Source organism: Balaenoptera borealis (assembly GCF_965194805.1).
Source record: "Balaenoptera borealis genome assembly, chromosome: 15".
Classification (NCBI taxonomy): Eukaryota; Metazoa; Chordata; class Mammalia; order Artiodactyla; family Balaenopteridae; genus Balaenoptera; species Balaenoptera borealis.
Genome location: NC_138871.1, coordinates 46,716,734 through 46,742,224, shown reverse-complemented (window position 1 = coordinate 46,742,224; position 25,491 = coordinate 46,716,734). Strand labels below are relative to the sequence as shown.

The following is a 25,491-nucleotide window of genomic DNA, read 5'->3' as shown; positions in this document are numbered from 1 at the left end:
TGTCCCTCCAATCTAACTTTACTCTGCTGTACTCCACCCAATCAGTGTAGTCTCAGGTCTCCAATGACCCCTTTCTGATTCAACCCAAAGATCTCGGTCCTTCATCCTTCTTTACAACTCTGACGCATCAGACACTAGTGACCATATCACTAAGGCCAAAAAAGCAGAACATTTCATTGCATTTCTATTTACATCTTTGACTACTGTTTATCAGATGCACAAACTCATCGAATCCTAGGCTTCAATTACCATCTTTATTTAGAAAACTACCAATCTCTAGCCTACTTCCTCAAACTCTTTACAAATCTATACGTCTTATATGCAAGGTACCTCCAGTTGAGCTATATAAACACCTGAAACTTAAGTGTATTAAAAACATAATTCATCTCCTTTCCCAAAGAAAAATTTTGTCCCACATTACTTCCCTGTACATGATACACATTAAATGTTGAACAATGGACAGAACAGAAAATACAACAAACAAGTTTAAAATATCACCAATTCACAGGCTTTTGCAGAAAATATTTTCACAATTTTTACAAAATGTAGTTGTGTTCCTTGTTTATAATAAATTTTAGCATTTTATTAAAATTTTTATATAATTTTATATAACTCAAAGCAAAGTGAGCAGGGAAGCCCTGAAGCCTATCTGTGATATGACTTAAAAGGTTACGTGTTGGTAAGACCTATCCTTCAAGTATGAGCTGCAAGGTTTCTCAACTAAAATAAGAACCTTATAATACAGCAAGAGCAAGAGTTTCTTACACTTTCTCTTTGCCTCCAATCTTATTTCTTCTTTCCAGCACATTCTCTTCTCTGTACTCAGAATTATCTTTCTAAAATATGAAACTAATCTAGTCAGTAATCAAAATGCCTCCCAGGGCATACAAAATGAAGTTCAAATTCTTTAATCTGGTATTCAGCTACATACAATCTGGTGTCAGCATATTTGTCACATTTCACTTCCCACTAATGCACACCCCCCATGTTCCAGTCACACCATCCTCCTCAACCATTAAGACCTAGCAAAAAAGAGGGACTAATGATAGGTGGCAAGCAATCACTATGCAGCAAGACTACTAAGATAAAAAAGATAGCTCCCAGCTATCAAGAACCACATTTGGTGGAGAGACACACAAGCCAGCAAATCAATGTTACTTACCAGAAAGGCTGGGACATAAAATACAACCAGAATAGAGACAAGCAAATTGTTAATTCAAACTAATAAGATCAGAGAAAGCTTCACAGAAAAAAATAAATTGTTGCTCATGTATCAAAGAATAGTAGTTAACACTTATGGAGCACTTACTATAAATGCCAAAATCTATTCCAAGTACCTTACACATATTATTCCCCAATGAGAGACAAAAAGAGTTTAACTTAAACAAACATTAATAATAACTATCACTGAATACTTACAACATGACAGGCACTGTGCTAAGCACTAAAAAGGAACAAAATGGAATTAAGGCCTTTAATTTTTGGGGAAAAAAAAAAACAGTGAGAGATGGCAGGCTTTTCATTTTGTACCTCCACTGGTAAGTTTTAACCCCAATGAGATTCTTTCGTGAAACAGGATAAAGTTAAAAGAATTTTTTTAAAAGATTCATTTAATTACCCATATTCTAAAGTCATAATTTTAAAAAATTTAAACAGATGTATGTTTTACCCAATATTCTCAACAACATTGATTGATTTATTCAACATATACCTATCAATTACCTACTCTGTGTAAGACAAACTAAGCATATGCATTTTCTTCCACTTCCTAGCAAAATCCCACTGAAGTGCATTCATGCATTCTGGCAGGAGAGCAGATGGGATTATATTGAGGATTAAGCCAGTGCAGAGAAAACCACAGTCTAGAACAAACATGCAGGTGCACCTATATGCATGTGTACACACAATAAAGCTGCAGCCATGCAGAAGCCATTCCTGCCAGCAGTCTGAAGAAATACCAAACCTAGATACAGCAGAAGGGGGTTGTAGGACAAAAATCAGGATTCTTATAATATGTATATTAGATAGCCAAGCCAAACCTTTTATCTCACTCCTTTATACACAGAACGTCTAGCAGCAACAATGCTGGTTTCCAGCTAAAACCACAACTTTTTTTTTTTTTTTAATTTAACAATCTACCCTGAAAGCATTAGAACATCTTCATGCTCCACAACAAAGCCTTCCTTACTTGGGCACAGGGTGGAGGGCGAAGAGGAAGAGGCAGCTTTTTCCTGCATTTCACCCATGGACTCTAAAGTGAGGCACAACAGTTGATACCCTGCTCACTTACAAAGAGTTCAAGAATCCTTTGTTTGTTTTTTTTTAATTTTTGAGGAAAAGCAAAAGCACAAAAGGGTGAAAATAATCAACTCACCTTAAGTAAGCAGAGCTTTTAAACTTATAAATGTTCAAAGTTTGTAAGTGCTATCCTCAAAGAAATTCATGAAGACATTGCATCTATTAAAAATGAGCAACTGGAAACTATGGAAACAGGAAAAAAAAGAAACACTGACAAAAGACATTCAAAAAGGAGAACTGATAGTCAAAGGAAATAGATCTCTTGAATTGATCTTCCATATTACCTAATTTTTTTTTCTTTTTGTCTTTTTTTTTCTCTGTTTGGAAGAATCTATCTAAATGGTATTCTGAATAGAACAGAGAAAATGAAGGAGAACAAAATTGAAGAAGTGAACAAATAGGACTCATGGAGTGCAATGAAGGAAAAATGAAAAAAGATCCACATCTAGAAAGAAATACTCTCATAAAATATGATAAAACTAATGATAAAGAAAAAGAGTCTAATAAAACATTCCAGAGGAAAAAGTATATTACTTGCAAAAAAGAAGCAGAATTAGACTGGCTTTAGTATTCTCGTCAGATATACTAGATGGTAAAAGGCAAAGGAATGATGTCTTCAAAGTTTCAAGCAAAACAAAATGATTGAACTATGCATTCTATTCCCAAACTATTAACTGAGAAGGCAAGATAAATACATTTGCATATAGGTCTGTGAAAATTAAATTACCTGCTTTATATCTTTTCCCCAAAAAATTACTTGTAAGTAGCTATACCCCAACAAGCTGAGAGGGAAATGTGAGATAAGGAGGACACAGAATAACATAAAACAGTAGATTTAACCCAGGAGAGTTACCCAAAAAAAATAAAGATAGATGGATAGACCCAACATAGATAGATAGATATGCAACAGACTTGGAAAGCAACTAGTGTAAATCAGAACAAAGTGTTTGAGAGCTCAAAATATATCTTCAAGAACAAAATGGATTCATTTTAGCAAATATAGTACTAATTTTAGGGAGCTAAAAGGACACTTTAAGTGGCAGAGGATTAATACAATTACATTTCTTTCTCTGAAGTTCCAATCACACCTCTTGATTTTATACTGAATTGTACTTGCATAATTACAATATTGTAAAGTTTATAGGTTTTCAATGCTTGAGAATCAACCTATAAACAAAGCACAGAAAGACTGAATAAAGTCACAGAACGTAGATGTTATAAACATATAGTAGTAGCCAACTGCAGAAGCAGTGAAAATGATAATAAAAGCTAACACATATTACATATTTAATATGTAATTAAGGCACTATGCTGAAAAAGCCTTACATGCAATAACTCATTGATTACAAAATGGCAACACTGAGAAGTGGCCAAAAGAATGGATTCAGGAGCAAGACTGTTCGGGTTTGATATCCAGTTCCACTGCTTACCAGTGTTATGACCTTGGGCAAGTTGCCATATTTTATTAATATATTTATTTCATTTTAAGACTTCTGAAATTGAGATGAGTCTTACACTAGATGGCATGCCATAAATTTAATTGGTAGTGGTTATTTTCTTTGTTAGTAGTACCAAAAAAAAATAGTGAGCCCTAAAATCAATGGCAGAGGGGAACTGCTATAGTTCAAAACAGACTTTAAATTGGGATTGACATATATATACTATATATAAAATAGAAAACTAATAAGGACCTACTGTACAGCACAGGGAACTCTACTCAATACTCCGTAATGGCCTATATGGGAAAAGAATCTGAAAAAGAGTGGATATATGCATAAATGATTCACTTTGCTGTACACCTGAAACTAACACAACATTGTAAATCAACTATACACCAATAAACTTTTTTTAAAAAATAAAAATAAAAATAAAACAGCCTTTATGACAACAATTAAATGCAAGGCATGACCCCTGATTGGATCCTGAATGGGGGAAAAAAAGGCCAATAAATGGTGAAAGTTGGGACTTCCCTGGTGGTGCGGTGGCTGGGAGACTGCCTGCCAATGCGGGGGACGTGGGTTCAAGCCCTGGTCCCGGAGGATCCCACATGCCGCGGATCAACTGGGCTCGTGTGCCACAGGTATTGAGCCTGCGCTCTACAGCCCGCGAGCCACGGCTGCTGAGCCCGCGAGCCACGGCTGCTGAGCCCGCATGCCACAGCTGCTGAGGCCCGCGCGCCTGGAGCCCGTACTCCACAGCAGTAGAGGCCACCGCAGTGAGAAGCCCGCGCACTGCTGCGAAGAGTGGCCCCCGCTTGCCGCAACTGGGGGAAGCCCACGCGCAGCAACGAGGACCCAACGCAGCCAAAAATAAATAAATAAATAAAATAAATTTATTTTTAAAAAAAATGGTGAAAGTTGAAATCATTGTTATTTTTCTAAGATGTGATAGTAGTATACATCTTTGGTTATAGAGGAATCTTTTTATTCCTAGTCATTGATTTTTTTCAAGGTTCAGGCCAGTTGTCTTGTAGAATGAGCCACATTTTTTATTTGTTTGATAATTTTCTTATACCCAGGCCTGACAAGAATACTACACATGTATTGTTATATATAGGTGTTGTAAACATGAAGTTTTAAAAACTCATAGAAAATTCTTAACAGAAAATCCTTAGGAAAAACCATAAACAAAAATATAAAGTATGGGATTAAAAAAAGAAACATTCTAGCTTGATTTGAAATCAAATTTCCAATCTCCTTTCTTTTTCCTTGTACCTAAGAAATGAGTACGTACAATATTGACATTTGCACCTGGATATTTGCTGGCATTCTGTCACCTGTGTACATGATGTATTTTAACCAAAAATCTCTGAAGGCCAAACTTTTCTCTTCATTTATTTTTCCCAAAATGCGTATCCCAGTCCTCTTCAGTCTTCTTGTTACCACAGAGTAAATTATATTTAAAGGAGTGATTGGAGGGGAAAAAAGATCAATATTGGAAATTAACAGAAAAGGGCAATTACTATCTTAGGCAGCCTCTGGAGTAGTGTTAAACAACCTCAGACTGCATACCAGCTGTTAATTTGAACAAATGTCTTTATTTTTATCGGTTTTGTCCTTTATATCTCTAAATGAGAAAGTATTATAGAGATGTGGGATAACTTTTAACTCAAAGCCCAAGTGGTTGGTTCTCATTTCTGTCTCAGAAAAATTTCAACTGGAAAAAAAAATTTAGTTTTATTCAGCCATATTTTATAACATGGCACAGATATACAATTTTATACCTGTGTGTGAATTATATTGGAACATATTAACCTCTCCTGTGTTTCAGTTTCCTAATCAGTAAACTGAGGAAACAATAAAATCTAACTTCTGAGGTTATTACAAGGAATAAATCAATTATATAAATTTATATCTATAAAGCGTTTAAAATAGTGCCTGGACACATCTATTAAATGAATAAAATACATAATAAATTTCAATCTTCATAATAGTTCTTACATCTCACATTTGTTATTTTCTCCATTTTAAAGGTAAGAAAACTGAGCTCTAAAGAGGTTAAGTAACGTGCCCAAGGTCACACATGTAGTAGGTAGGATCAGAATCTCACTAGCCTAACTCTTGAGCCTCTGCTCCTAACCACCTCACTATTCAGTTGTACAGAGTTTGTATATACTTATTCAGCCACTGCCTTATTATTAGAAAATCAGATATCCAGGGGGTTTTTTTGCCATTACAGCTAATGCCACAATGAATTATCTTTATACATACATCCTTATGTGTCAGGGCTTTTGTATTTAAAGGAGAAAGTCCAAAAAGTAAAATCACTAGGCCAAAAGGTTTGCATATTTTTAACTTTAATAATTTTTAACTTTAAAAATTACTAATTTTAAAAAGTTTATTATAGCAGGTCTATCTTTCCTTTTACAGTATCTGGATTTCCTTTCTTACTAAAAAATACCATCCCTACTGCAATTATATGAATATTCTCCTAATTGCTTCATATGGAAATATCTTTAACTCATTTACAATTTACTTTTTTTTTTTTGGCAGCGCTGCCTGGCTTATGTTCCCTGACCAGGGATCGAACACGGGCCCTCAGCAGTGAAAGCATGGAGTCCTAACCACTGGACCGCCAGGGAATTCTCACAATTTACTTTTTATGTAATTTATGATAAGGTGATCTAGTTGGTTTTCCTACAGATGAATAGCAAATTGCACTATCAGCATTTATTGATTAAAACATCCTTTTCCCACAAAAGTGAAATGACACCCTTGTCACATATTAAATTCCTTATGTCATTCCCAAGCCCTCTTTCTATACTCAAACCAAATTATTTTTGCTCTCTATGTCTTGGGTTCATGCTCTTTCATCCACTTAGTATAGGCCTCTCCCAACTCTGTAAATCCAATTCCTACCATCCATTAAGGTCCTATACAAATGCCGAGACTATTTTATTGGTTTCCATGCTTCCTTCTTCTCATCCCTTGCTAGAGGTAATCACCCCCTCCTTTGAATGTCTGCAATACTTTATCTGCACAGTACTTCTCTAACAACACTTCTCACTTTTAATATAATTAGTTATTTACAAGTCCTATCTCCCTTCCTAGGTGGTAATATTTTGGTGGACTTGATCTATATCTAAGTCATTTTTTTTTAATATCTAAGTCATTTTTATAGCACCCTTAGTACTTTGGACGGTGCTTCCAAACCACATTTATTAGATGAATAACTGCACAACTTTCTTGATCTCTCCCCAGATCTGTAGTTCTGCAGCTAATTGAAAACTGCCACATTAAGACTAACTCCCTTGTGTGCAGAAAAGGGTAGTTTTGCCAAATAAAGGGGAATTTTTCTGGAATCCATGAAGCAGAAATTTAAAATAAAATTTAAGATTGTGTATTCTGTACCATATTTACATGAGAAAAAATCAAGAGACTATTAAATGAAGTAATTGACTACTTTTTCAAAATAATTTCTAGGCAATGATGGGGTTAATACAGATTCAGGACAATCTTCTACATATTTACATTCAAAATTCTCTATGATGATAACTGCATAATGATGACATCAGTGCGATGTAAGATTAAGTGCCTTATGGAATCATCAAAGATACAACGCAAACAGGCATTATAGGCAAAGTAGGTGTTCACTACACTGCAAAATTTTTAGAGTGCTAGAAAGGTCCCCTGCTTGCCTCTAAATATCTTCCCACTCAGTGAGCTAATGCCTAAAACTTTACCATTAATATTCAAGCCTCTCATTTAAAAGTCTAAACCAGTGATTCTCAACCATGGGCCATTTTGCCTGCCAAGGGACATTTGGCAACGTGTGCAGACATTTTTGGTTGTCACAACTTGGCTGGGGGGAGGGGGGAGGGCGGGGTTGCTACTAGCATCTAGTGGACACAAGCCAGGTATGCTACTAAACATTATATGACGCACAAGATAGCCCCTCACAACAAAGGATTTTCCTGGCCCAACATGTCAACATTGCCAAGGTTTTGAGAAACTGGTGTATACTCTGCTGAAATGCAAAAGCATAATGTTTTTAATTTAACAAACACATAAACAAGCCTCCACTTCAATCCAATCAAGCCTTTCTTCCCCTCTGCTTCTCCTCCATGCTGTCAAATCCAGTGGTTACCTGCTTATCCTCATCTTCCACAACTCCTCAGCAGCATTTACTTGACTCAGCTAGCTGGTCATTCCCATGGTACACGTCTTTCTCTTGACTTCCTTGATATCTCAGTTTTCTGATTTTCTTTCTGCTTTACTGGGCACACCTCCCCAGTCCATTTTGTTAATTCTTCAATGCTGTTCAGTATCTAATGTTGCAATGACTCATCTTCCCTTTGTTATCCTCATTTTTTCCCTAAATGATGTCAGCCAGAACCATGGCTTTCAGTATATCTATATGCTAATAACGCCAAAATTTATAACTCCAGCTCTGACCTCCTCACCTGAGCTTCAGGTTTATTTAACCAATGTGTTAGCTCCAGTTGGATGTCTAACTGATATCTACAACTTAACATGTCCAGTAAATCAACTATACTCCAATAAAAATTTTAAAAAATAATAAAACTTAACATGTCCAAAACAGAACCCTTGATTCAGAAATTACTATTACTGTAATCAAACCACATATGTAAGATGTTAACAACTGGGGAAATCTAGGTTTGATTCTTTCAACTATTATATAAGTTTGAAATCACTTCAAAATAAAAAGTAAAACAAACAAAAACACATGGTTCCCATCAGTCCACATTCTTTTCTTCCCTCTTTCAGTAAACTGCACCATCAGTTCCTCATAAAACATATCTAGACATCATCATTAATTCATCTCTGTAAGAACATGTCACATCTAATCCACCAGCAAATTCAAGATGCTGTAGCTGAAAAATACATCCAAATTAGGCCACTTCTCCCCATCTCTGCTGCTACCAGCTTCCTAACTGGTCTCCCTGTTGCCATACTTGTCCCCTACATTAGTTTCCTAGGGCTGCCACACAACTAAGCCCACATGCTGAGGACTTAGTTGCTCCACGGCATGTGGCATCTTCCGAGACCCAGGCTCGAACCCATGTCCCCTGCATTGGCAGGCAGATTCTTAACCACTGTGCCACCAGGAAAGTCCCAGGTCTGGGGGTTAGAAGTCTGAAATCAAGGTGTCAGCAGAGCCACGATCTCTATGAAACCTCTATGGGAGGATTTGTCCTTACCTCTTGCTAACTTCTGGTGGTTGCTGGCAAACTTTAGCGTTCCTTGGTTTGTAGACACATCACTCCAATCTCTGCCTCCATCCTCACGTAGCATTCTCTCTGTCTGTGTCCAAGTTTCCCTCTTCTTATAAAGACACTAGTCATTGTATTAGGGCCCACCTGAGTTCAATGACCTTATCTTAACTTTCCATCTGCAAAGACCCTATTTCCAAATAAGTTCACACTCAGAGGTTCCAGGGGCTAGGACTTCAGCATATCCTTTTGGGGAACACAATTCAGCCAATAACATTCTTTATAATCAATTTTCCACACGGCAACCATAATGATCTTCACAAATGTACATCAGGCCACATTACTCTCCTACTTAGAGATCTGTGTCCAGCTGGCCATCTCCTACCACTTTGCTCTTACACGCCAGCAACATTAGCCTTCTTTCTGTCCCTCCAACACACCAAGCTTTTCCTGCTGGAAATTGCTGTGTGGCTTCCTCTTCACCATTTCAAGTCACAACTCAAATGTCACTTCCTCACACAAGTCTGACCATCTACCTGAGCAGCATATCCCAGAAGCATTCTCTTTCACACAACCCTAGTTTCTAAGCAGCAGTGACCACTACCAGAAATTATCTTACTTGTTTTTTATCTGTTACTTGAACATAAGCTCTACTGAGGCAGCTTCCATCACTATAGACCCAGAGACTAAACCAGGGCAGACAAATATTTTTCATTTTTATTTAGTCAAATACATCTCTTTTCCTTCATGACTTCAGGATTTCCTATCTTACACACCAAGATCATTGAATTATTCTCCTAAGTTTTCTTCTATTGTTTTCTTTTTGTTGTTCATTTAAATATCTAATCCATTTGGAATTAATCTTGAACTGAATGAACTGAATTAATCTGAACTGACTGCCTCTGTTCCTCTAAGAGAGCACTAATCTCCTGCTGTTGATTCCATCCCACACTATCTGCTGACTACACCAAAAAGTCCTAACGGACCATCTAGAAGGATTGTGCTGGAAATGCACTTCTCCACCTGCCTGATGAACTCCTATAAATCCTTAAAACCCCAATTCTAATGTCACCTCTCCTGGGAAGCCTTTCCTGTCCAATCTCTGCCCTTCTTTATATCTTCACTCTAACACCTCTTTACTGTATAATCTATAGTACTTGCCTCATAACATATATAAAGTACTTACACTAGTGCACAGAAGATATGCTATATAAATGTTAACTACTTTATTATATCACAATAGGTTACCATTATTTGTCTGTGTAATCTCCCTTGTTAGACCATGAGAGAAAATGGGACAGAGACCCATTTATTTGCCATTTACCAATCCCAGTGTTCGCACACATATTAAGCATTAATAAATAAATAAATTAATGAACAACACCTCAATTCTGGAAAAAAGTAATTTTCTTTGATGCTGCGGATTCCTTTTGTTTTAAAAAAGGAAATTTTTAAAACAAAATATAGAAAAACAGACTGTTCTTCCTGCTTTTTGATTTGGCTCAAATTGCGCAGGGGGTGGGAGGGACGACGACACACGAGGGACGACACAGTCTTTAGCAGATCTAGCACGAAGGTCTAGCTTTTCCCACCTCCAGAAAGACAATGACAGGTGCTCTAGAACTAACACTGTATAACCCATTATATTAGAGATGGAAACAACGGCTTTTTTTTTTTTTCAAGATGGGGAGGGGATTCCAAAATTCTTTGTGCTTTTTTGAATAAAGTCAGAGATCTCTGAACCTCATGTGAGTTCATAAACTCACATTCACCTGGCCCTGAACCTCACATAAAGCAACTTATCGGCTTCCTTAAAAAAACAGCAACCCAACACTTCAACTCTGGGATGAAAGAGACCCCCGTAAAGCAAAAATGTAGGGGCTGAGCTATGTAGCTGCCCTTCCCACAAGGGAGATTCTCCGTCTAGGCCACCCTCGGAGAATCGCAGTATTCTTATACGGGGGGACGACAGGTTTCCTCGGCTCGGGTATCCCCGAAACCACGGCTGAGGAGACTGAGCCAACCCCCGCCCTGCGTTAGTCAGGAGCTTGAAGTAGTGAGGTGACCGCGGCCCACAGCAAAAGAGGCGGAGAGAAACTTCCAGCGGGAAAGATGAAGTGTACAGATGCTACGTGCGGAGAAAAGGAAAAGCAACGAGATGGTAGAGCAGTCAGGAACACCGCCACTTCTCACTTCTCCTCGCCACCTCGAATTTTCTCATCTGAAGACCAGCACCCGCCCCGCTCACACTCTCCTGTAGCTGCTCCATGAGGGCCAAGCCGCTGCCCAGCCGGTGGAGAGCCGCGCGGGTGGCGGAAGGGAACAGCCGCGGCCTCCCAGACTCACCGGCTCTCCGTGCCGCCACTTCGCCGCCGCCGAAAAGGCTGGTCCGAGGCCCGGTCTTTGCGCGTCCGCTCCCGGGAAGCCGCTGCATTCGCTCCCAGCCGCTAGACTGCGGTTGCGTGCGACCAGATAAGCCCGGCCGGCGTCCCGGCTTCCGTAGACGGACGGCTCGGCGGCCCCGGATGTTGATATACCGCCTGCCCCGGAAACGGTGGCGGGAAGTCAAAGGGGGGCGGGGGCGGTGTTGCTGTGCTCTCCGGAAGGAGACGTGGCGGCGGTTGGGCCCTGGGCTGCCTGGGCGCTTGGTAGTCCCGCCGCCTCCTCCTCCTCCTCCTCCTCCTCCCTCTCCTCTCCACTGTGGGCCGAGGGGGTTGTGGCGGCTGCTGGAGAACTCGGCGGCGGAGGATGGAGGAAGGAGGCGGCGGCGCGCGGAGTCTGGTCCCAGGCGGGCCGCTGTTACTGGTACTCTGCGGTCTCCTAGAGGCGTCCGGCGGCGGCCGAGCGCTCCCCCAGCTCAGCGATGACATCCCTTTCCGAGTCAACTGGCCCGGCACCGAGTTCTCTCTGGTCAGTGCCCTCGCGAACCCGGTAGCCATCTCTCTTCCTCCTGGCACTTAAGGGTTCGGCCCCTTCCCTCAGTATTCTGCGTTTTTTCCCCCTAGAACCTTCTCTGCGGGCGCATGCCTCCTTCCCCAATCCAAAGCTTCATCGACTACGCGTTCATTCATTCAAACAGCAAGTGTTTATCAGACACGTTGTGTGGATGTGCCCTCCATGCTACGCATTCCGGGATCCAGCGGTCACCTGCTCTCCCCTTTAAAAATCTGTCTCACTATACCTTACCAACACTCCCACCCTGTGGAAGAAGCTTTTCTAGAACCACGTCAGGCGCACACATTTGTCTTCTCTTTGGAAAGTCCTCTGCAGCTCTTAACTCCACCATCAGCCTTCTCTCCTTCAAGGAGTATTACACACCCTACCTACACAACCAGTTGTACTGCGGATATGAGTTCCCTCTCTCATATTCGTTCTTTCGCCCTTGTATACACACACAGTACATATACATATACGCACAGCTCTTTTTCCTTCAGAGTTGTTTCTGAGAGGGCTGTTTGGCCTGTGAGATGTTAACGACGCTCTATGCAGAATATCCTTTACAGTTTTGATGTATTACAACTGATATTTAAGACCCCAAAACATGAGGTTTTATGATCGGTTTTCTTACATTGAAGAACATATTTATAATCTCAAAGTAATGAATATTTGCAGTCCTTCTTCATTTGGGGAGTGGACTGCTGAGAAGTCTTGCTATCCACGGTAGGCCAATAAAAATTGGGCTCTTGTGATACTTACCGTATGGTAATTAATTCATTTATTTCAAATGGAAGTCGGGGAAAATGCAACAGTTCCCCCCGCCCCCCGCTCCGCCCTGCAGAATTTTTTTTAAATTCTTATTCCAATTACCTGCAGTCGTTCTACTTGGAAGACTGTTTTAGTATGTTGTTCTATTACTATTTCACTGAAACGTGAATATGTGATACTAGGATGTCTGCACAGAATGTCCCAGGATAACGGATGTCATCAGTACCACAACAGACTTCTATTTGCAGATGTTAGTTTTTGCTAATATTTCACACCTGGTTTGTTTCTCCACCTGTCTTCAGTTCTTCCATTCTGGTAGTTCAGTGGTTCTTAAACTTAAGTATTTCTCTGGGAAGCCAGATTAATCTTTGCATTAATGCCAGGAAATATTTTTTAATTAATTTTTATTGGAGCATAGTTGGTTTACAATGTTGTGTTAGTTTCTGCTTTACAGCCAAGTGAATCAGTTATACATATACATATATACACTTTTTTTTAGATTCTATTCCCGTATAGATCATTACGGAGTATTGAGTAGTGTTCCCTGTGCTATACAGTTGGTTCTTTTTCAGGAAATATTGATATATTAAAATATTTATATGAAAGTTTGTTACAAGTCAGATATAACTAAGAGGCTTGGGATAAGAATATTTTAGTCCAGCCTCTGTTATTATTTCCAAAGAGCACACTTGGCATGAACTTGGCAAATGTTTAAAGAATGTAGTCATTAAATTTTTTTACTCTTGCACCTGTGTTTTGTTGTTGTTTTTTTAATTAAAAAAAGGCATGCTGATATGTGGCCCTAAAAATTTACTGACCTATACGCAGATGACTAAAACTAGCCTTTTTAGAAGTTACTACCAAATCGTTCAGTTTTCTTTCTGGCACTGGTGTTTGCTGGCTAAAAAGAGGTTATGGTAGAAGATCTCGGTCTTAAGGTATGCTGTACCAACCTTTCCTACATCTAACAATTTTATTTTGACATTTTGTTTTTAATTACTTTTCTTTGGCAATGAAGCATAATCTAAGATGGGCACATTTGAAAATTTGGGGAGAAATTTTTTTTCTTTTTTTAAGTTTGAGTTATTTTGAGAAAAATCTAGTAACATTTTCCTATAAGTTGGCAAAAGGTCTGTGGCCCTCACACAAAAATAAGCCCCAAGAGTCATTATCATTGATCTTTTGATTTTTTTTTTTTTTTTAGTATTCTAATCTCAAGGCTTCCCTTCCCTATTTTGTGTAGTTGAAACTACAGCCCTCCACACCTGGCACTGTCATTTTGTTTTATAGGCCAGTTGGATGAACATTTGTGTGTAACTAAGCAGCTGTATGAACTAGGATAAAGGTCTTTATCTCTCTACCACCTGAAATTGGAAGGGACTTGATTAGAAGATCTGAATTTTCTTTATCTTTAAAATTCTTCTGTGCTTGGGCTTCCCTGGTGGCGCAGTGGTTGAGAGTCTGCCTGCTAATGCAGGGAATACGGGTTCGAGCCCTGGTCTGGGAAGATCCCACATGCCGCGGAGCAACTAGGCCCGTGAGCCACAATTACTGAGCCTGCGCGTCTGGAGCCTGTGCTCTGCAACAAGAGAGGCCGCGATAGTGAGAGGCCCGCGCACCGCGATGAAGAGTGGCCCCCGCTTGCCACAGCTAGAGAAAGCCCTCGCACAGAAACGAAGACCCAACACAGCCATAAATAAATAAATTAATTAATTTAAAAAAAAAATTCTTCTGTGCTTTAAATCATCTTCCCCTTCAGATATATCAAAATAATATGTAATCTTTAAAATTTGCTTAGTAAGGTATTAAGCACCAAAATTGTGTACATTTTTGAATGTTTACAATAATTAATGATTATGATATTCTTTCTTTACTGTTTTTTAGCAGTCAGTTTTGTTTTTGTGTTTATTTTCCTTCTGAAATATCATCTCTGTGTCATTAAAGTGTTCGATTATTCATTACTTCACAGAGTTTATGAATTTCACCGAAGGAAAACCACAAAATAAGTCTAATTTTCTTTCTACTTCTTTTGTTAGTATAGAAATGTATTCCCACTCAGAAACTTTCCCCAGACACTACACTTGGGAAAAATGGTGACCAACTCCATGGTTCGAAGCATGTTATATATATTAACAAGTAGTGCCATTGAGTTTATTTTACAGCCTCTCCCAGGATAGTTTTCTCTCTCATCCTCTATCTTAATTCCTCCAGACTCATGTCAAACATTAGGAATTTCTCCCCTGCCAAGATACTTTTTAAATTCCTTAATCTTAAAGACCACACCCCCCCTTGATTAGTTTCATTATATTAAAATCTGATTTTTATCAAATCACTAATCTTACACTAGAAATACTTTAAGGTGTTAAGTTATATAAAACAAGTGTTTTAACACTATCTGTGATTCTGTGCATTCAGAATTATATTTTTTTAGGTAAAAACATGTTTTACAAAATCAGAAGGAAGCATTTTAGTAGTAGATCAAAAAAAATTTTTTAACTTAGAAAATCACAAAAGGTTAACTTTTCCCCTGTAATTTCTATTATTAAAAATTAGGGTAAAGTTTGTTAAAATTTTTACTTCGTGATCCCAATAAGTGATGCACTATTTCAGCAAAGAGTTTTCAGATAGAAGAATTGCCACTTGGTCTGTTTTATTGAAGAAGAAAGTAGCCCTTCCTAAACTAATGAAAAATGAATCTTTGCAGCAACAACAAATCTTCAAATAAGAATAGGTGATGGTTTCTACTTCTGTTACCTTTTACCTAAACCTTAAAAGCAATAGGCAGAGGAATGAATTTCTTCACATAGACATAAAACCCAAGATTAGTTTTAATTACAAAGAAAGAATTGTCTTCCTTTCCTTGCCGTGGCTCTAGACAAGCAGTTTCTTTTTCCATTGTTAGCATTGTGGTAAATATTTTAGTAAATGAGTCAATATTGCTGTAGAATCCAGTTATGAATATTAAATTGCAGGTACTTCACAAATAGAGAGGATTATATTTAAGTCATATGCTACTGTCCACCTTCCCTACAGTACAGGAGTGATTTGACGAGACTAAAGGCTATCCATTGCTAGCTTAATGAATGTAAGTCATGCATTGCACAACTCACTATCATATATTCTGAATATATCCGAAAAACACCGAGAGACATTATAAGTGTTATGTCTTACAGCAGTTTGTTGGCTCAACTGAATAAATGTTTCTAAGGATCCCTTTATCACAAATTTGGCTTTACAACTCTGACTTTCAAAGCTCTTTGATTTCTCTCTTCACTTGTGATGATCTTTTAAATAAGGATCGTTGGCCATAGTCCAGGAGTCTATATAGTAATCTAAGAAAATGTTAACAAAAGCTAGTTCAAATTCAAGCATGTTGAAACAGTTAAGAGCACACAGAATATGGAATCAGTCTGCTAGGGTTCATGTCTGGGCTGTGCTACTTACTGGCTGTATTACCTTGGACAAATTATTTAAGCCCTGGACTCCAGTTTCCTTTTCAGGGAGATGGGTACAATGCTTGCTTCGAGCATCAGTGAGACAATAAATGTAAAGAACTTAATTTGGTACTGTCATATAGCTAATACAGCTAGTATTTACTGCTGTGTTTTGTTTTGTTTTATTGTCTTGGGAAAACATCTCCTAATTTGTATTTGTGTTTAAGATAACATCAGTTTCAAGTAGTACTGGTTTTATTATAGTTAGGAATTGTTTTTGTTAAACTGAGAAAAGAGCAGAGGTATGTAATAAAGGTGGTTCTTTCCTTGCCAGGGATAGCCAAATAGTATAGTGGGTTTACAATGCTGTAAGAAGAGAAAAGTTAAGAGAGAATTGAATTGTCGGAGAACACCTCTCATAGACTTTGAAAACTTCTGCCTTAGTAGTTAGTGACATATTTGCTATCACAAAGCAGAGATTTCTTTTTAGTTAAAATCAGTTATATTAATTGAAATGTTCATTTGAATTACATTGGTTCATTTTGATTTGTGAATTTGTTTGGTTTTATACTGTAGAACGCTTTAAGGATAGTTTTGTTGATATATACTATGAATCAGCAAACTATACCTTTGGGCTGGCCCACTCCAAACTTTATTTTTGTGAAGCTATTTGTTTGTTTTCTCAGAATACAACCATGCTTATTCATTTACATATTGCCTATGCACTTACTTCCTACAGTGCAGAGTTGAGTAGTTGCAGTAAAGACCATATGTTATCCAAATATGAAAAATACTACATTATATTATGTTCAGGTGTCCCATCCAACAGAATTGAGAGTATGTTTATAAAGTGCTGTAAATTCTCATATATAGGTGGTAATTGTTAATAGGAGCAATAAGTATTCAGTGATGATGTATCCATGAACATTGACGCCTCTTAATGCTTTTTAATCTGTATTATAACTTCAATCTGTTGCATTACTACTTTTTTCTTTTTACTCCAAACTTTATTTTTGTTCCTTATTTTCTGTTACATTGTAACACCAGGATAAAGTTTGTCATCTTCATTTTGTGATTAAAAAATATGTAGAATCTTTTCCCTGCCTTTGCAAGTATGTTTAAAAATCCTGTTGAAATGATGAATTAGTTTGACCTGAGACTGTAAGTTAGTATAGTTCAGTTTAATCAGCTAAAGTAATGTACATTTTTTTGTTCTATTTCTAGCCTACAACTGGAGTTTTGTATAAAGAAGATAATTATGTCATCATGACAACTACACATAAAGAAAAATATAAATGCATTCTTCCCCTTGTGACAAGTGGGGATGAGGTAAGTTTTTATAAATACATTGATAATCCCTGTCACCAAAGATATTTATTTATTTAAAACATTGCAACTCCATACCTTAAAATAAAATTGAGTGACAGGTTTCTCAATTATCCTGTCTTACTATAAATACAGTAATCACTTTTTTATTGAAGTATAGTGATTTACAATGTTGTTAGTAATCCTTATTACTCCTGAATTCTTTGATTTTTACAGTTCAACTTGGAAAAGCTAGCAACCAATTATTAATGTTTTAGATGAAAATCTAACTCCACACATGCTTTCTTTTATAGAAATGAAGGTTTTGAAACAAGATAAAATTTTAAATGTGTATGTGACATTTTTTATAAAGAATTGCTAATAAGTAAATCTATAGGTACCTTGTGCTTTCTCACTACCTTAGCTCATGCCCGTTTCTTGCTCCTAAAATGCCCTAACTGCCTCTTATCCATCCTTCAAGGCAATGACTTCTTTCAAGATGAAACACGAGAGGCAGCATGGTAAAATGGAAAGGACACCAGCCTAGGAGCCAGGAGGCTGAGGTATAGGCTATAGTTAGCTGTGGAACCTTGAACAAATTTGAAACTCAGTTCCTCCACTCAATTAATTTATTGAGCTAATTACATAATATTTTCACAATCTGTAAAATGGAAGTATTAAACTCAGTGAGTTTAGGTTTCTTAGGTTTTGTTCAGACTTGAAATCTGTGAAAGACAGCTATCTCATTTTGTTTTAAACCTCCTTAAGACACAAATACACACATATGCAATTACACACATATTTATGGCATTCAAGTCTGAAATGTAAAAATATATGGAAAACTGAGAAGTATATTAAAACTTTCTAGTGTATTCTATAAGATTCAACTGTTCTGAGGCTTTCATAGCTAGAATTTGTTTGGATACAAGCATTTAAAAATTCTGAAGTAGGTTTATAAGAATTGTTCAGGAAACTGATACTTAACCTTTTTCTAAGAGAAGAAAGAATGGAAGATTATTCTATGGCTCCATATTTTATACTTCAATTCTTTTTTTTTTTTGGATTATAGTTGATTTACAATGTTGTGTTAGTTTCAGGTGTACAGCAAAGTGAATCAGTTATACATATACATATATCTACTCTTTTTCAGATTCCTTTCCCATATAGGTCATTACAGAGTATTGAGTAGAGTTCCCTATGCTGTATAGTAGGTCCTTATTAGTTATCTATTTTATATATAGTAATGTGTATATGTCAATCCCAATCCCCCAGTTTATCCCTCACCCCACCCCTTTCCCCCTGGTAGCCATAAATTTATTTTCTACATGTGTGACTATTTTGTTTTGTAAATAAGTTCATGTGTACCTTTTTTTTTTTAGATTCCGCATATAAGCGATATTATATGATAGTTGTCTTTCTCTCTCTGGCTTACTTCACTCAGTATGAAAATCTCTAGGTCCATCCATGTTGCTGCATATACTTCAATTCTTTTGAAAGAAGTGGCATGCCATAGGATCTTATTAAAGGTTTTGACTTTTTTCCCCCTTTTATTTCCAAGCATTTGTGGTTTGACCAATGAGTTAATACCTAAACAGCAGAGTTGGGTGAAGTTCCAGAATAATTGTATTAAACTCTAATTCTTTCATAGGAAGAAGAAAAGGATTATAAAGGCCCAAATCCAAGAGAGCTATTGGAGCCACTATTTAAACAGAGCAGTTGTTCCTACAGAGTATGTATTTTATGTTCACTTGATAACTAGAAAATAAATTTCCAGCAGCCAATAGGCCCTTGAAAATAATTCTCTGTTTCTTTTTACTTTATTATGTTGTATCACATTTTAAGTTAGTTGTAAAACTAAACTGTTGCTTAATAGTATTTTGTTCATTTAAATTCCTGTATAGTATATGCAGCAAACACCCAATAATGTCAATTATCAAATAATATCACCAAACTGCTTTGAATGTTTTTCAGATCAAAAGAAAGTTTCCTTATATACAATTTTTAATAAAAAATGCTCATGGTTATTTTTTTAGGCTGTGTAAAAAATGATCCCTTGGCCAGGTGTTTATTATAGACCCCAGGTGTATTTAGACCTATTTCCTTCATAGAATTTTCACATTTATCTAATTAGTGAAAACAATGAATAGGCTTCAGTAATTTCATATTTTCTGAGGCATAATAATAACTTTCATTTAATGAAAGCTTGCTCTAAATCTTCAGAGAAGTCTCAGTTGCTTAAAATATCAAAAAAGAATTCAGTTGAGTTATGTGGCTTTTGTACATAAATACATCCATCTGTCTTAGATTGAGTCTTATTGGACTTACGAAGTATGTCACGGAAAACACATTCGGCAGTACCATGAAGAGAAAGAAAGTGGTCAGGTATTTTTTTCTTCAAAATATGAAATATGGAACATTATAAAATGAAAACTTTAATAATGAGATGGATGGTTTTAAACTGTATTCTTTAAAAATGTATTTGCCAAATACTTACTACATTTTTATTTTATTTTTAAATATAGAAAGTAAATATTCACGAGTACTACCTTGGGAATATGTTGGCTAAGAACCTTCTATCTGAAAAAGGTTTGTTTCTACAGAGTGATTTAGTAGTAATGCTGGTATTTGGTTTAAAGTATATGTTCAAATTGGTATTTAAAAGATTTTGTTGGAGACTGTATGAATTTTAAAACACTAAAATAAACTTCTGAACAACCCCATAGAAAACTTTTTCAAAGAGATCTTTTCATTATTTTCTGTTTTAGCAAACATTATGCTTTTTTTCTACCTATTAATAAATTTTTTAAATCTGGTGAGACATACATATCAGTGTTATATTTATATAGTGTTAGTCTTTTGCTTGGTTTAAGCAACTTTTTATATATGGAAATAGACATGTAGATGTATCCCTCAAATTATGAAATATTTTTATTCATCTATATTATTCAAATTGGTCAACTCATTTAAGATTAAACCTTTCACTGAGATAAAAACACTTCAGAAGAAAACTGTCACGGCCAGTTCTTATGCCTCAAATAGAGTATTTCCTAGATAAAGATGTAATGATTAAATATGACTGTTCTTTCAAAAGAAACCATTTCAAGGAATCTAGCTAAAAGTATGTGTATGTTTTGGGTCTTATTTTTATTTTTATTTTATTTTATTTATTTATTGGCTGTGTTGGGTCTTTGTTGCTGTGCGCAGGCTTTTCTCTAGTTGCGGTGAGCGGGGGCTACTCTTCATTGCGGGGCACGAGCTTCTCATTGCGGTAGCTTCTCTTGTTGCGGAGCACGGGCTCTAGGCGCGCGGGCTCAGTAGTTTTGGCTCGCGGGCTCTAGAGCACAGGCTCAGTAGTTGTGGCGCACGAGCTTAGTTGCTCCGTGGCATGTGGGATCTTCCTGGACCAGGGACCAGATGCATGTCCCCTGAACTGGCAGGTGGATTCTTAACCACTGCACCACCAGGGAAGTCCAGGTCTTCTTTAGAAAGAAGTTTAAGATTACAAAGTTGATGAAAACTTAGTCATTTATATCTTGTATATAAGTCACTGGTCATTATTTAACTTACTTTTGTATTAATCCACAGAACAAGAAGTGGAAGAAAAGGAAAAATCAAAAGAGGCAAGTGATAATTGGTGATTTTCAGTCTTAATATCTATTGTTAGACATGAATTTATACAACTTAATTGACAGAATATAGCCATGTGTTCTTTAACTATCTATCAACTACCTCAAAGGATTTAGTCAAAGAAAATTTGCAATATGTTAGATTTTTATGAGAAAAGTTATGCTATAATACTTTTATTTACTTTAAGATCATACAAAAATAAATGAATTTATCAAAGATGTGTCTGGGAAAGTTTCTATAATAGCATTATATCACTTCTGTGCTTCACAGTGGTTCTTTCCCTCTGTTCAACGTTGGAGCTTTTGCATTTTTTCTGTTGTTTGGACCCTATCTCCTATGGGTAAAACAGATAAATCATAAATGTAAATAACAAGCTACCAGACTGCAAGCATCTTAAAAGCAGGGACTGTCTTTTATCTCTTTACCCCACAGTGCAAAGCAGAGTGCCAGACATAATATAGGCCCTTCATGCTTATTGAATGTGAATGCATATTTGATGACTGAAAAATAGGATTGTTTAAAAAGAACGATTCCTTAGGGTGACCAGTTACAGTTTTTAAATGCCCCTGTGGTTCAAGGAATGCTTTATGAATCCTAAGAATTTCCATAAAGTTAAATAACTTATTGGTAGAGGATATTTCTATAAATGGTTTCATACCATAATGATTCTTTTATTAGAAGTAAAGTTAAACGGCAAAAGGCCTTAAAGATTACTTAAAAGGGATGCCCATAACTTAAAAGGGTGGCTTTGGGGGAATTGGTAAGCTATGCATAGACACACACAGCATTGCTATTTTAAAAGGTTTTAATTTTACAGACTACCTTTGAGATAAAATATTTATCTCAAAATATTTTTGGCTCTGGAGGATAGCAAGATGGAATTCAAAGTGTGAAATGATCAAGGAAGAGGAAGAAAAGGGTAAGGGAAGAAAACTAACATTTATTGAGCCCCAATTCATAAGCCAGATGCTGTGCCAGGCATGTAACAAAGGGTAATGCTTAATTCTCCCTACAGCCTTTGAGTATATATTATTATTCTACTTTTATGAATGACAAAAACTGAAATTTGGTCAAAGTCATAAGGCTAGTGAATGCAAAGCTTGGATTTTAACCCTGGATTTTCTAATTCGAGACACTAGCATGAAAATAGCATACAAGAAATCTCAAAATATTTTCCCCTGGAAACATTTATTTATTGCCTGTTTTGGGTACCAAAGTGATACAAGATGAGCTCCCTGCCTCCAAAGAGCTTGCTTGGAGATGATATTAACAATATCTTTTAAAGCCCTTCCATTTAATTCTTCTTGTGTTTATGTCGATAAAAGTATGGGAGCTAACTCCTTAATAATCCTTGTCTTCTGGGGTGATCTCCTTTATTCCCCCATTCCGTGAAAATTTCTTCATCTGTCTTTTGCTGGCCATGAATGGATTTATACAGGAGTTTATATGCTGAGAAGTATGTCTGTTAATAACAGGGAAGAAGAGTAAGCAGATCAATGAACCAGCACAGTATTTAGATTCCTGTTTTAGAAGATAGTGTTAACTCTGTAGCCCTACTTTTTGACAAATCAAACTTCAGATCTCTAGAATCTAAATTCTAACATAGGCATTCACTTGAGAGTTTAGTGAAGAAAGCTCTGACCAGCCCAAGTATAGTAAGTTTCTATATTTTATCTTAGTCACTTTATTTGGAACTTTTGAAAATAATTCATATTAATTATGTTATTATAGCCTTTTTTATATAAGTGTACATTTTAATTTTAGCACCAAATAAAAATTTTCTTTTATTCTGTATTAAATTAGCTCTGAAAATATGTATTTGCCCAAATAAGAATATGAATCAAAAGAATAGTAGAGGGAGACCTTACAGAAAGTACAGAAATGTTACCTTTATAAATGTTAGTTTATGAATAAAATGTAGTTTTCTTCCTTTCAGAATAAGTGCTTCTCCATCCTCACCCCACCTCTATTTCTAATGAAAAGTCTGTCTTATACTCTTTTTTTAAGATTCCCACTAAAAATATCGAAGGTCAGATGACACCCTACTATCCAGTGGGAATGGGAAATGGTACACCTTGTAGTTTGAAACAGAACCGGCCCAGATCAAGTACTGTGATGTACATATGTCATCCTGAGTCTAAGCATGAAATTCTTTCAGTAGCTGAAGTTACAACTTGTGAATATGAAGTTGTCATTTTGACACCACTCTTGTGCAGTCATCCTAAATATAGGTAGGATGTGGATTTAATATTTTAAACATGAAATGCACACATGCTTTAAAGTGTCGTTTGCTTAGGTTTAATGCTTTGTTCTCACTGAATAGATTCAGAGCATCTCCTGTGAATGACATATTTTGCCAGTCACTACCAGGATCACCATTTAAACCCCTCACCCTGAGACAGTTGGAACAGCAGGAAGAAATGCTGAGGGTGCCTTTTAGGAGAAATAAAGAGGTATGAGAATTATCTAACAGTATTTCTTTCAGTGCTTCCTTTTCCAAATTTCAGAGCATATATCAGTATTTTAATGATTTCTGTAGTATATTAGTAGTCATTTATTTTCCTGACTCAAAATTGTCAATTCCAATTCTTTTGATTTTAATTCTTTTTCTTATTTTAATACTTCTCAGAAACTATTGTAGCATTCTCTTACACTCATTGTTCCATAATTTTCTTTTTTATTAATTTGGCTGCATCGGGTCTTAGTTGCAGCACGCAGTATCTTCATTGAGGCTTGCGGGATCTTTCGTTGCAGAGCATGGGCTTCTCTCTAGTTGTGTGGCACATGGGCTCCAGAGCGCACAGCTCAGTATTTACAGTGCATGGGCTCAGTATTTTGGCATGCAGGCTTTGTTATCCCGTGGGATCTTAGTTCCCCAACCAGGGATTGAACCCATGTCCCCTGCATTGGAAGGCAGATTCTTAACCACTGGACCACCAGGAAAGTCCCCTATAATTCCATAAGATTTTAAAGTTTGCCATCCTGTTCATTTCAGTTAAGTTTAATTTTTAGCTAGTTAACTGGACTTCGCAGCTAAGCCTCTTGAAAAAATAGACTGCAGCCCATTTCCTAACGCTTTATTTGTTCTTCAGCTCATTGCTATTTATTATCAAACCATATTTCTATCATTCTTCTTAAACTGTTCTTATTAAGGTCAACAGCAATCTTTTGGTTCTAAATTTGCTGAACATATGCATAACTTGAGCTTAGCTGAGAATTGGAAGCTTGAACTTTTTCTCCTTTCTTTACTACAGGTCATTATCTCTGGTTCTCTCTGGTTCTGCTCTCCTGTGTACTAGTACTTTCTCTAATTCCTGCTCCTTAAAATGTTGAAGTTCCCCTGGGTTCTGTCCGTAGCTGCTTTCTCTCCTTATTGTACGTAGTCTCCTTAAGTAAGCTCATCCACGGCCATTCTTTCAACTTCCATTTCTATGCCCATGAGTTATAAATACACATCTGCAACACTGATCTTTCTCCTGAACTCAAATCACAAATAATTAACATGTATTGAGTCTTTACAACTATTATCTAATCCTTACAATAGCATATAAGATTTACTATTATCCACCTTAACAGGTTAGGGAACTGAGGTTCAGAGAGGGGAAGTGACAAGTGATGGGTTAGAGATTAGAATCAAAGTAGTCTGATTCTAGAACCTGTCCTCTTAACCCTCTCTCTGCTGCTTCTCCCTTTTGATATGCTATCTTCCCTTTTCATCTGCCTATTGGATGTATATACATTTTCAGTAATCTCTAACTTAACCATTTTTTTCTCTTTCACACTGACCCTTTTGTTTTCTTCCCCATTGCTTTTAAAGCAGTGTGCTGTACCCAGTTGTCCAAGTCAGAAACCTGAGTCATTTCTCTTACTCATCTCTTAATTCATCTCTAACTCTAATCGTTTACTCAGTGCTATCAGTGTTATCCTCTGACTGCTTTTCAACTCTGTCCTGACATTAGTTCAGGACCCATCATTTCCTAAGACCAGAAACTAAGGTCCTCATGCATCTTCTTTCTAATTCTTCCAACACAGCTGATAAAATGTTCTTCCTGAAATGAACATTTGATTATTTATTTAATCTTTTGGTAGTTAACATGATCCATACCTCAGGATAAAATCATTGCTCATACAATTATTTTATCAAAGGAAAGTCAAGACCATTTGTGGGGACTTCCCTGGCGGTCCAGTGGTCAAGATTCCATGCTGCCAATGCAAGGGGCACAGGTTCAATCCCTGGTCAGGGAACTAAGGTCTCACATGCCATGCGGCATGGCCAAAAGATTAAAAAAAAAAAAAAAAGACCATTTGTGATTGGCTTCAGCTTCATCTCTCATCACCATTCCCTTGATCCCAGCTATTTTGAACAACTTAAGAGTTTCCGAAAAGTGCCACATTCTTTCCAACCTCCTTGCCTTTGAATATACTGTTTTGCCTCTTCCTCTGTTGTCT

General features: G+C 36.9%; 2 protein-coding genes across 15 annotated transcripts in view; one reads left to right on the top strand and one right to left on the bottom strand.

Moving 5' to 3' along the window:
* Positions 1 to 11,474, bottom strand: part of ASB3 (ankyrin repeat and SOCS box containing 3) — a 92,494-nt gene extending 81,020 nt beyond the window's left edge. Inside the window, exon 1 of one of the 5 annotated variants that reach the window (XM_082358217.1) lies at positions 11,318 to 11,474. Coding sequence is in view for 1 of the 5 variants with exons in the window: in XM_082358223.1 (XP_082214349.1) it covers positions 11,318 to 11,405 (88 nt within the window). In the remaining 4 variants the exon portion in view is untranslated. Of the gene's footprint in view, positions 1 to 2,374; positions 2,398 to 11,164; positions 11,187 to 11,219; positions 11,239 to 11,317 lie in introns of those variants that run through there. The other 4 variants (XM_082358223.1, XM_082358221.1, XM_082358219.1 and 1 more) reach the window with 4 other exon arrangements.
* A 245-nt stretch (positions 11,475 to 11,719) lies between these two features.
* The window catches only part of ERLEC1 (endoplasmic reticulum lectin 1), a gene marked incomplete at its 5' end in the record, with an annotated part of 49,887 nt that continues 36,115 nt past the window's right edge, over positions 11,720 to 25,491 (top strand). For 9 of the 10 annotated variants that reach the window (XR_014235118.1, XR_014235119.1, XR_014235120.1 and 6 more), the window contains 8 exons: positions 11,720 to 11,881; positions 17,335 to 17,439; positions 19,064 to 19,144; positions 19,720 to 19,797; positions 19,938 to 20,001; positions 21,001 to 21,035; positions 23,050 to 23,273; positions 23,366 to 23,495. Coding sequence is in view for 5 of the 10 variants with exons in the window: in XM_082358246.1 (XP_082214372.1) it covers positions 11,720 to 11,881; positions 17,335 to 17,439; positions 19,064 to 19,144; positions 19,720 to 19,797; positions 19,938 to 20,001; positions 21,001 to 21,035; positions 23,050 to 23,273; positions 23,366 to 23,495 (879 nt within the window). Of the gene's footprint in view, positions 11,882 to 17,334; positions 17,440 to 17,896; positions 17,979 to 18,856; positions 18,942 to 19,063; positions 19,145 to 19,719; positions 19,798 to 19,937; positions 20,002 to 21,000; positions 21,036 to 23,049; positions 23,274 to 23,365; positions 23,496 to 25,491 lie in introns of those variants that run through there. The other variant, XM_082358248.1, reaches the window with a different exon arrangement.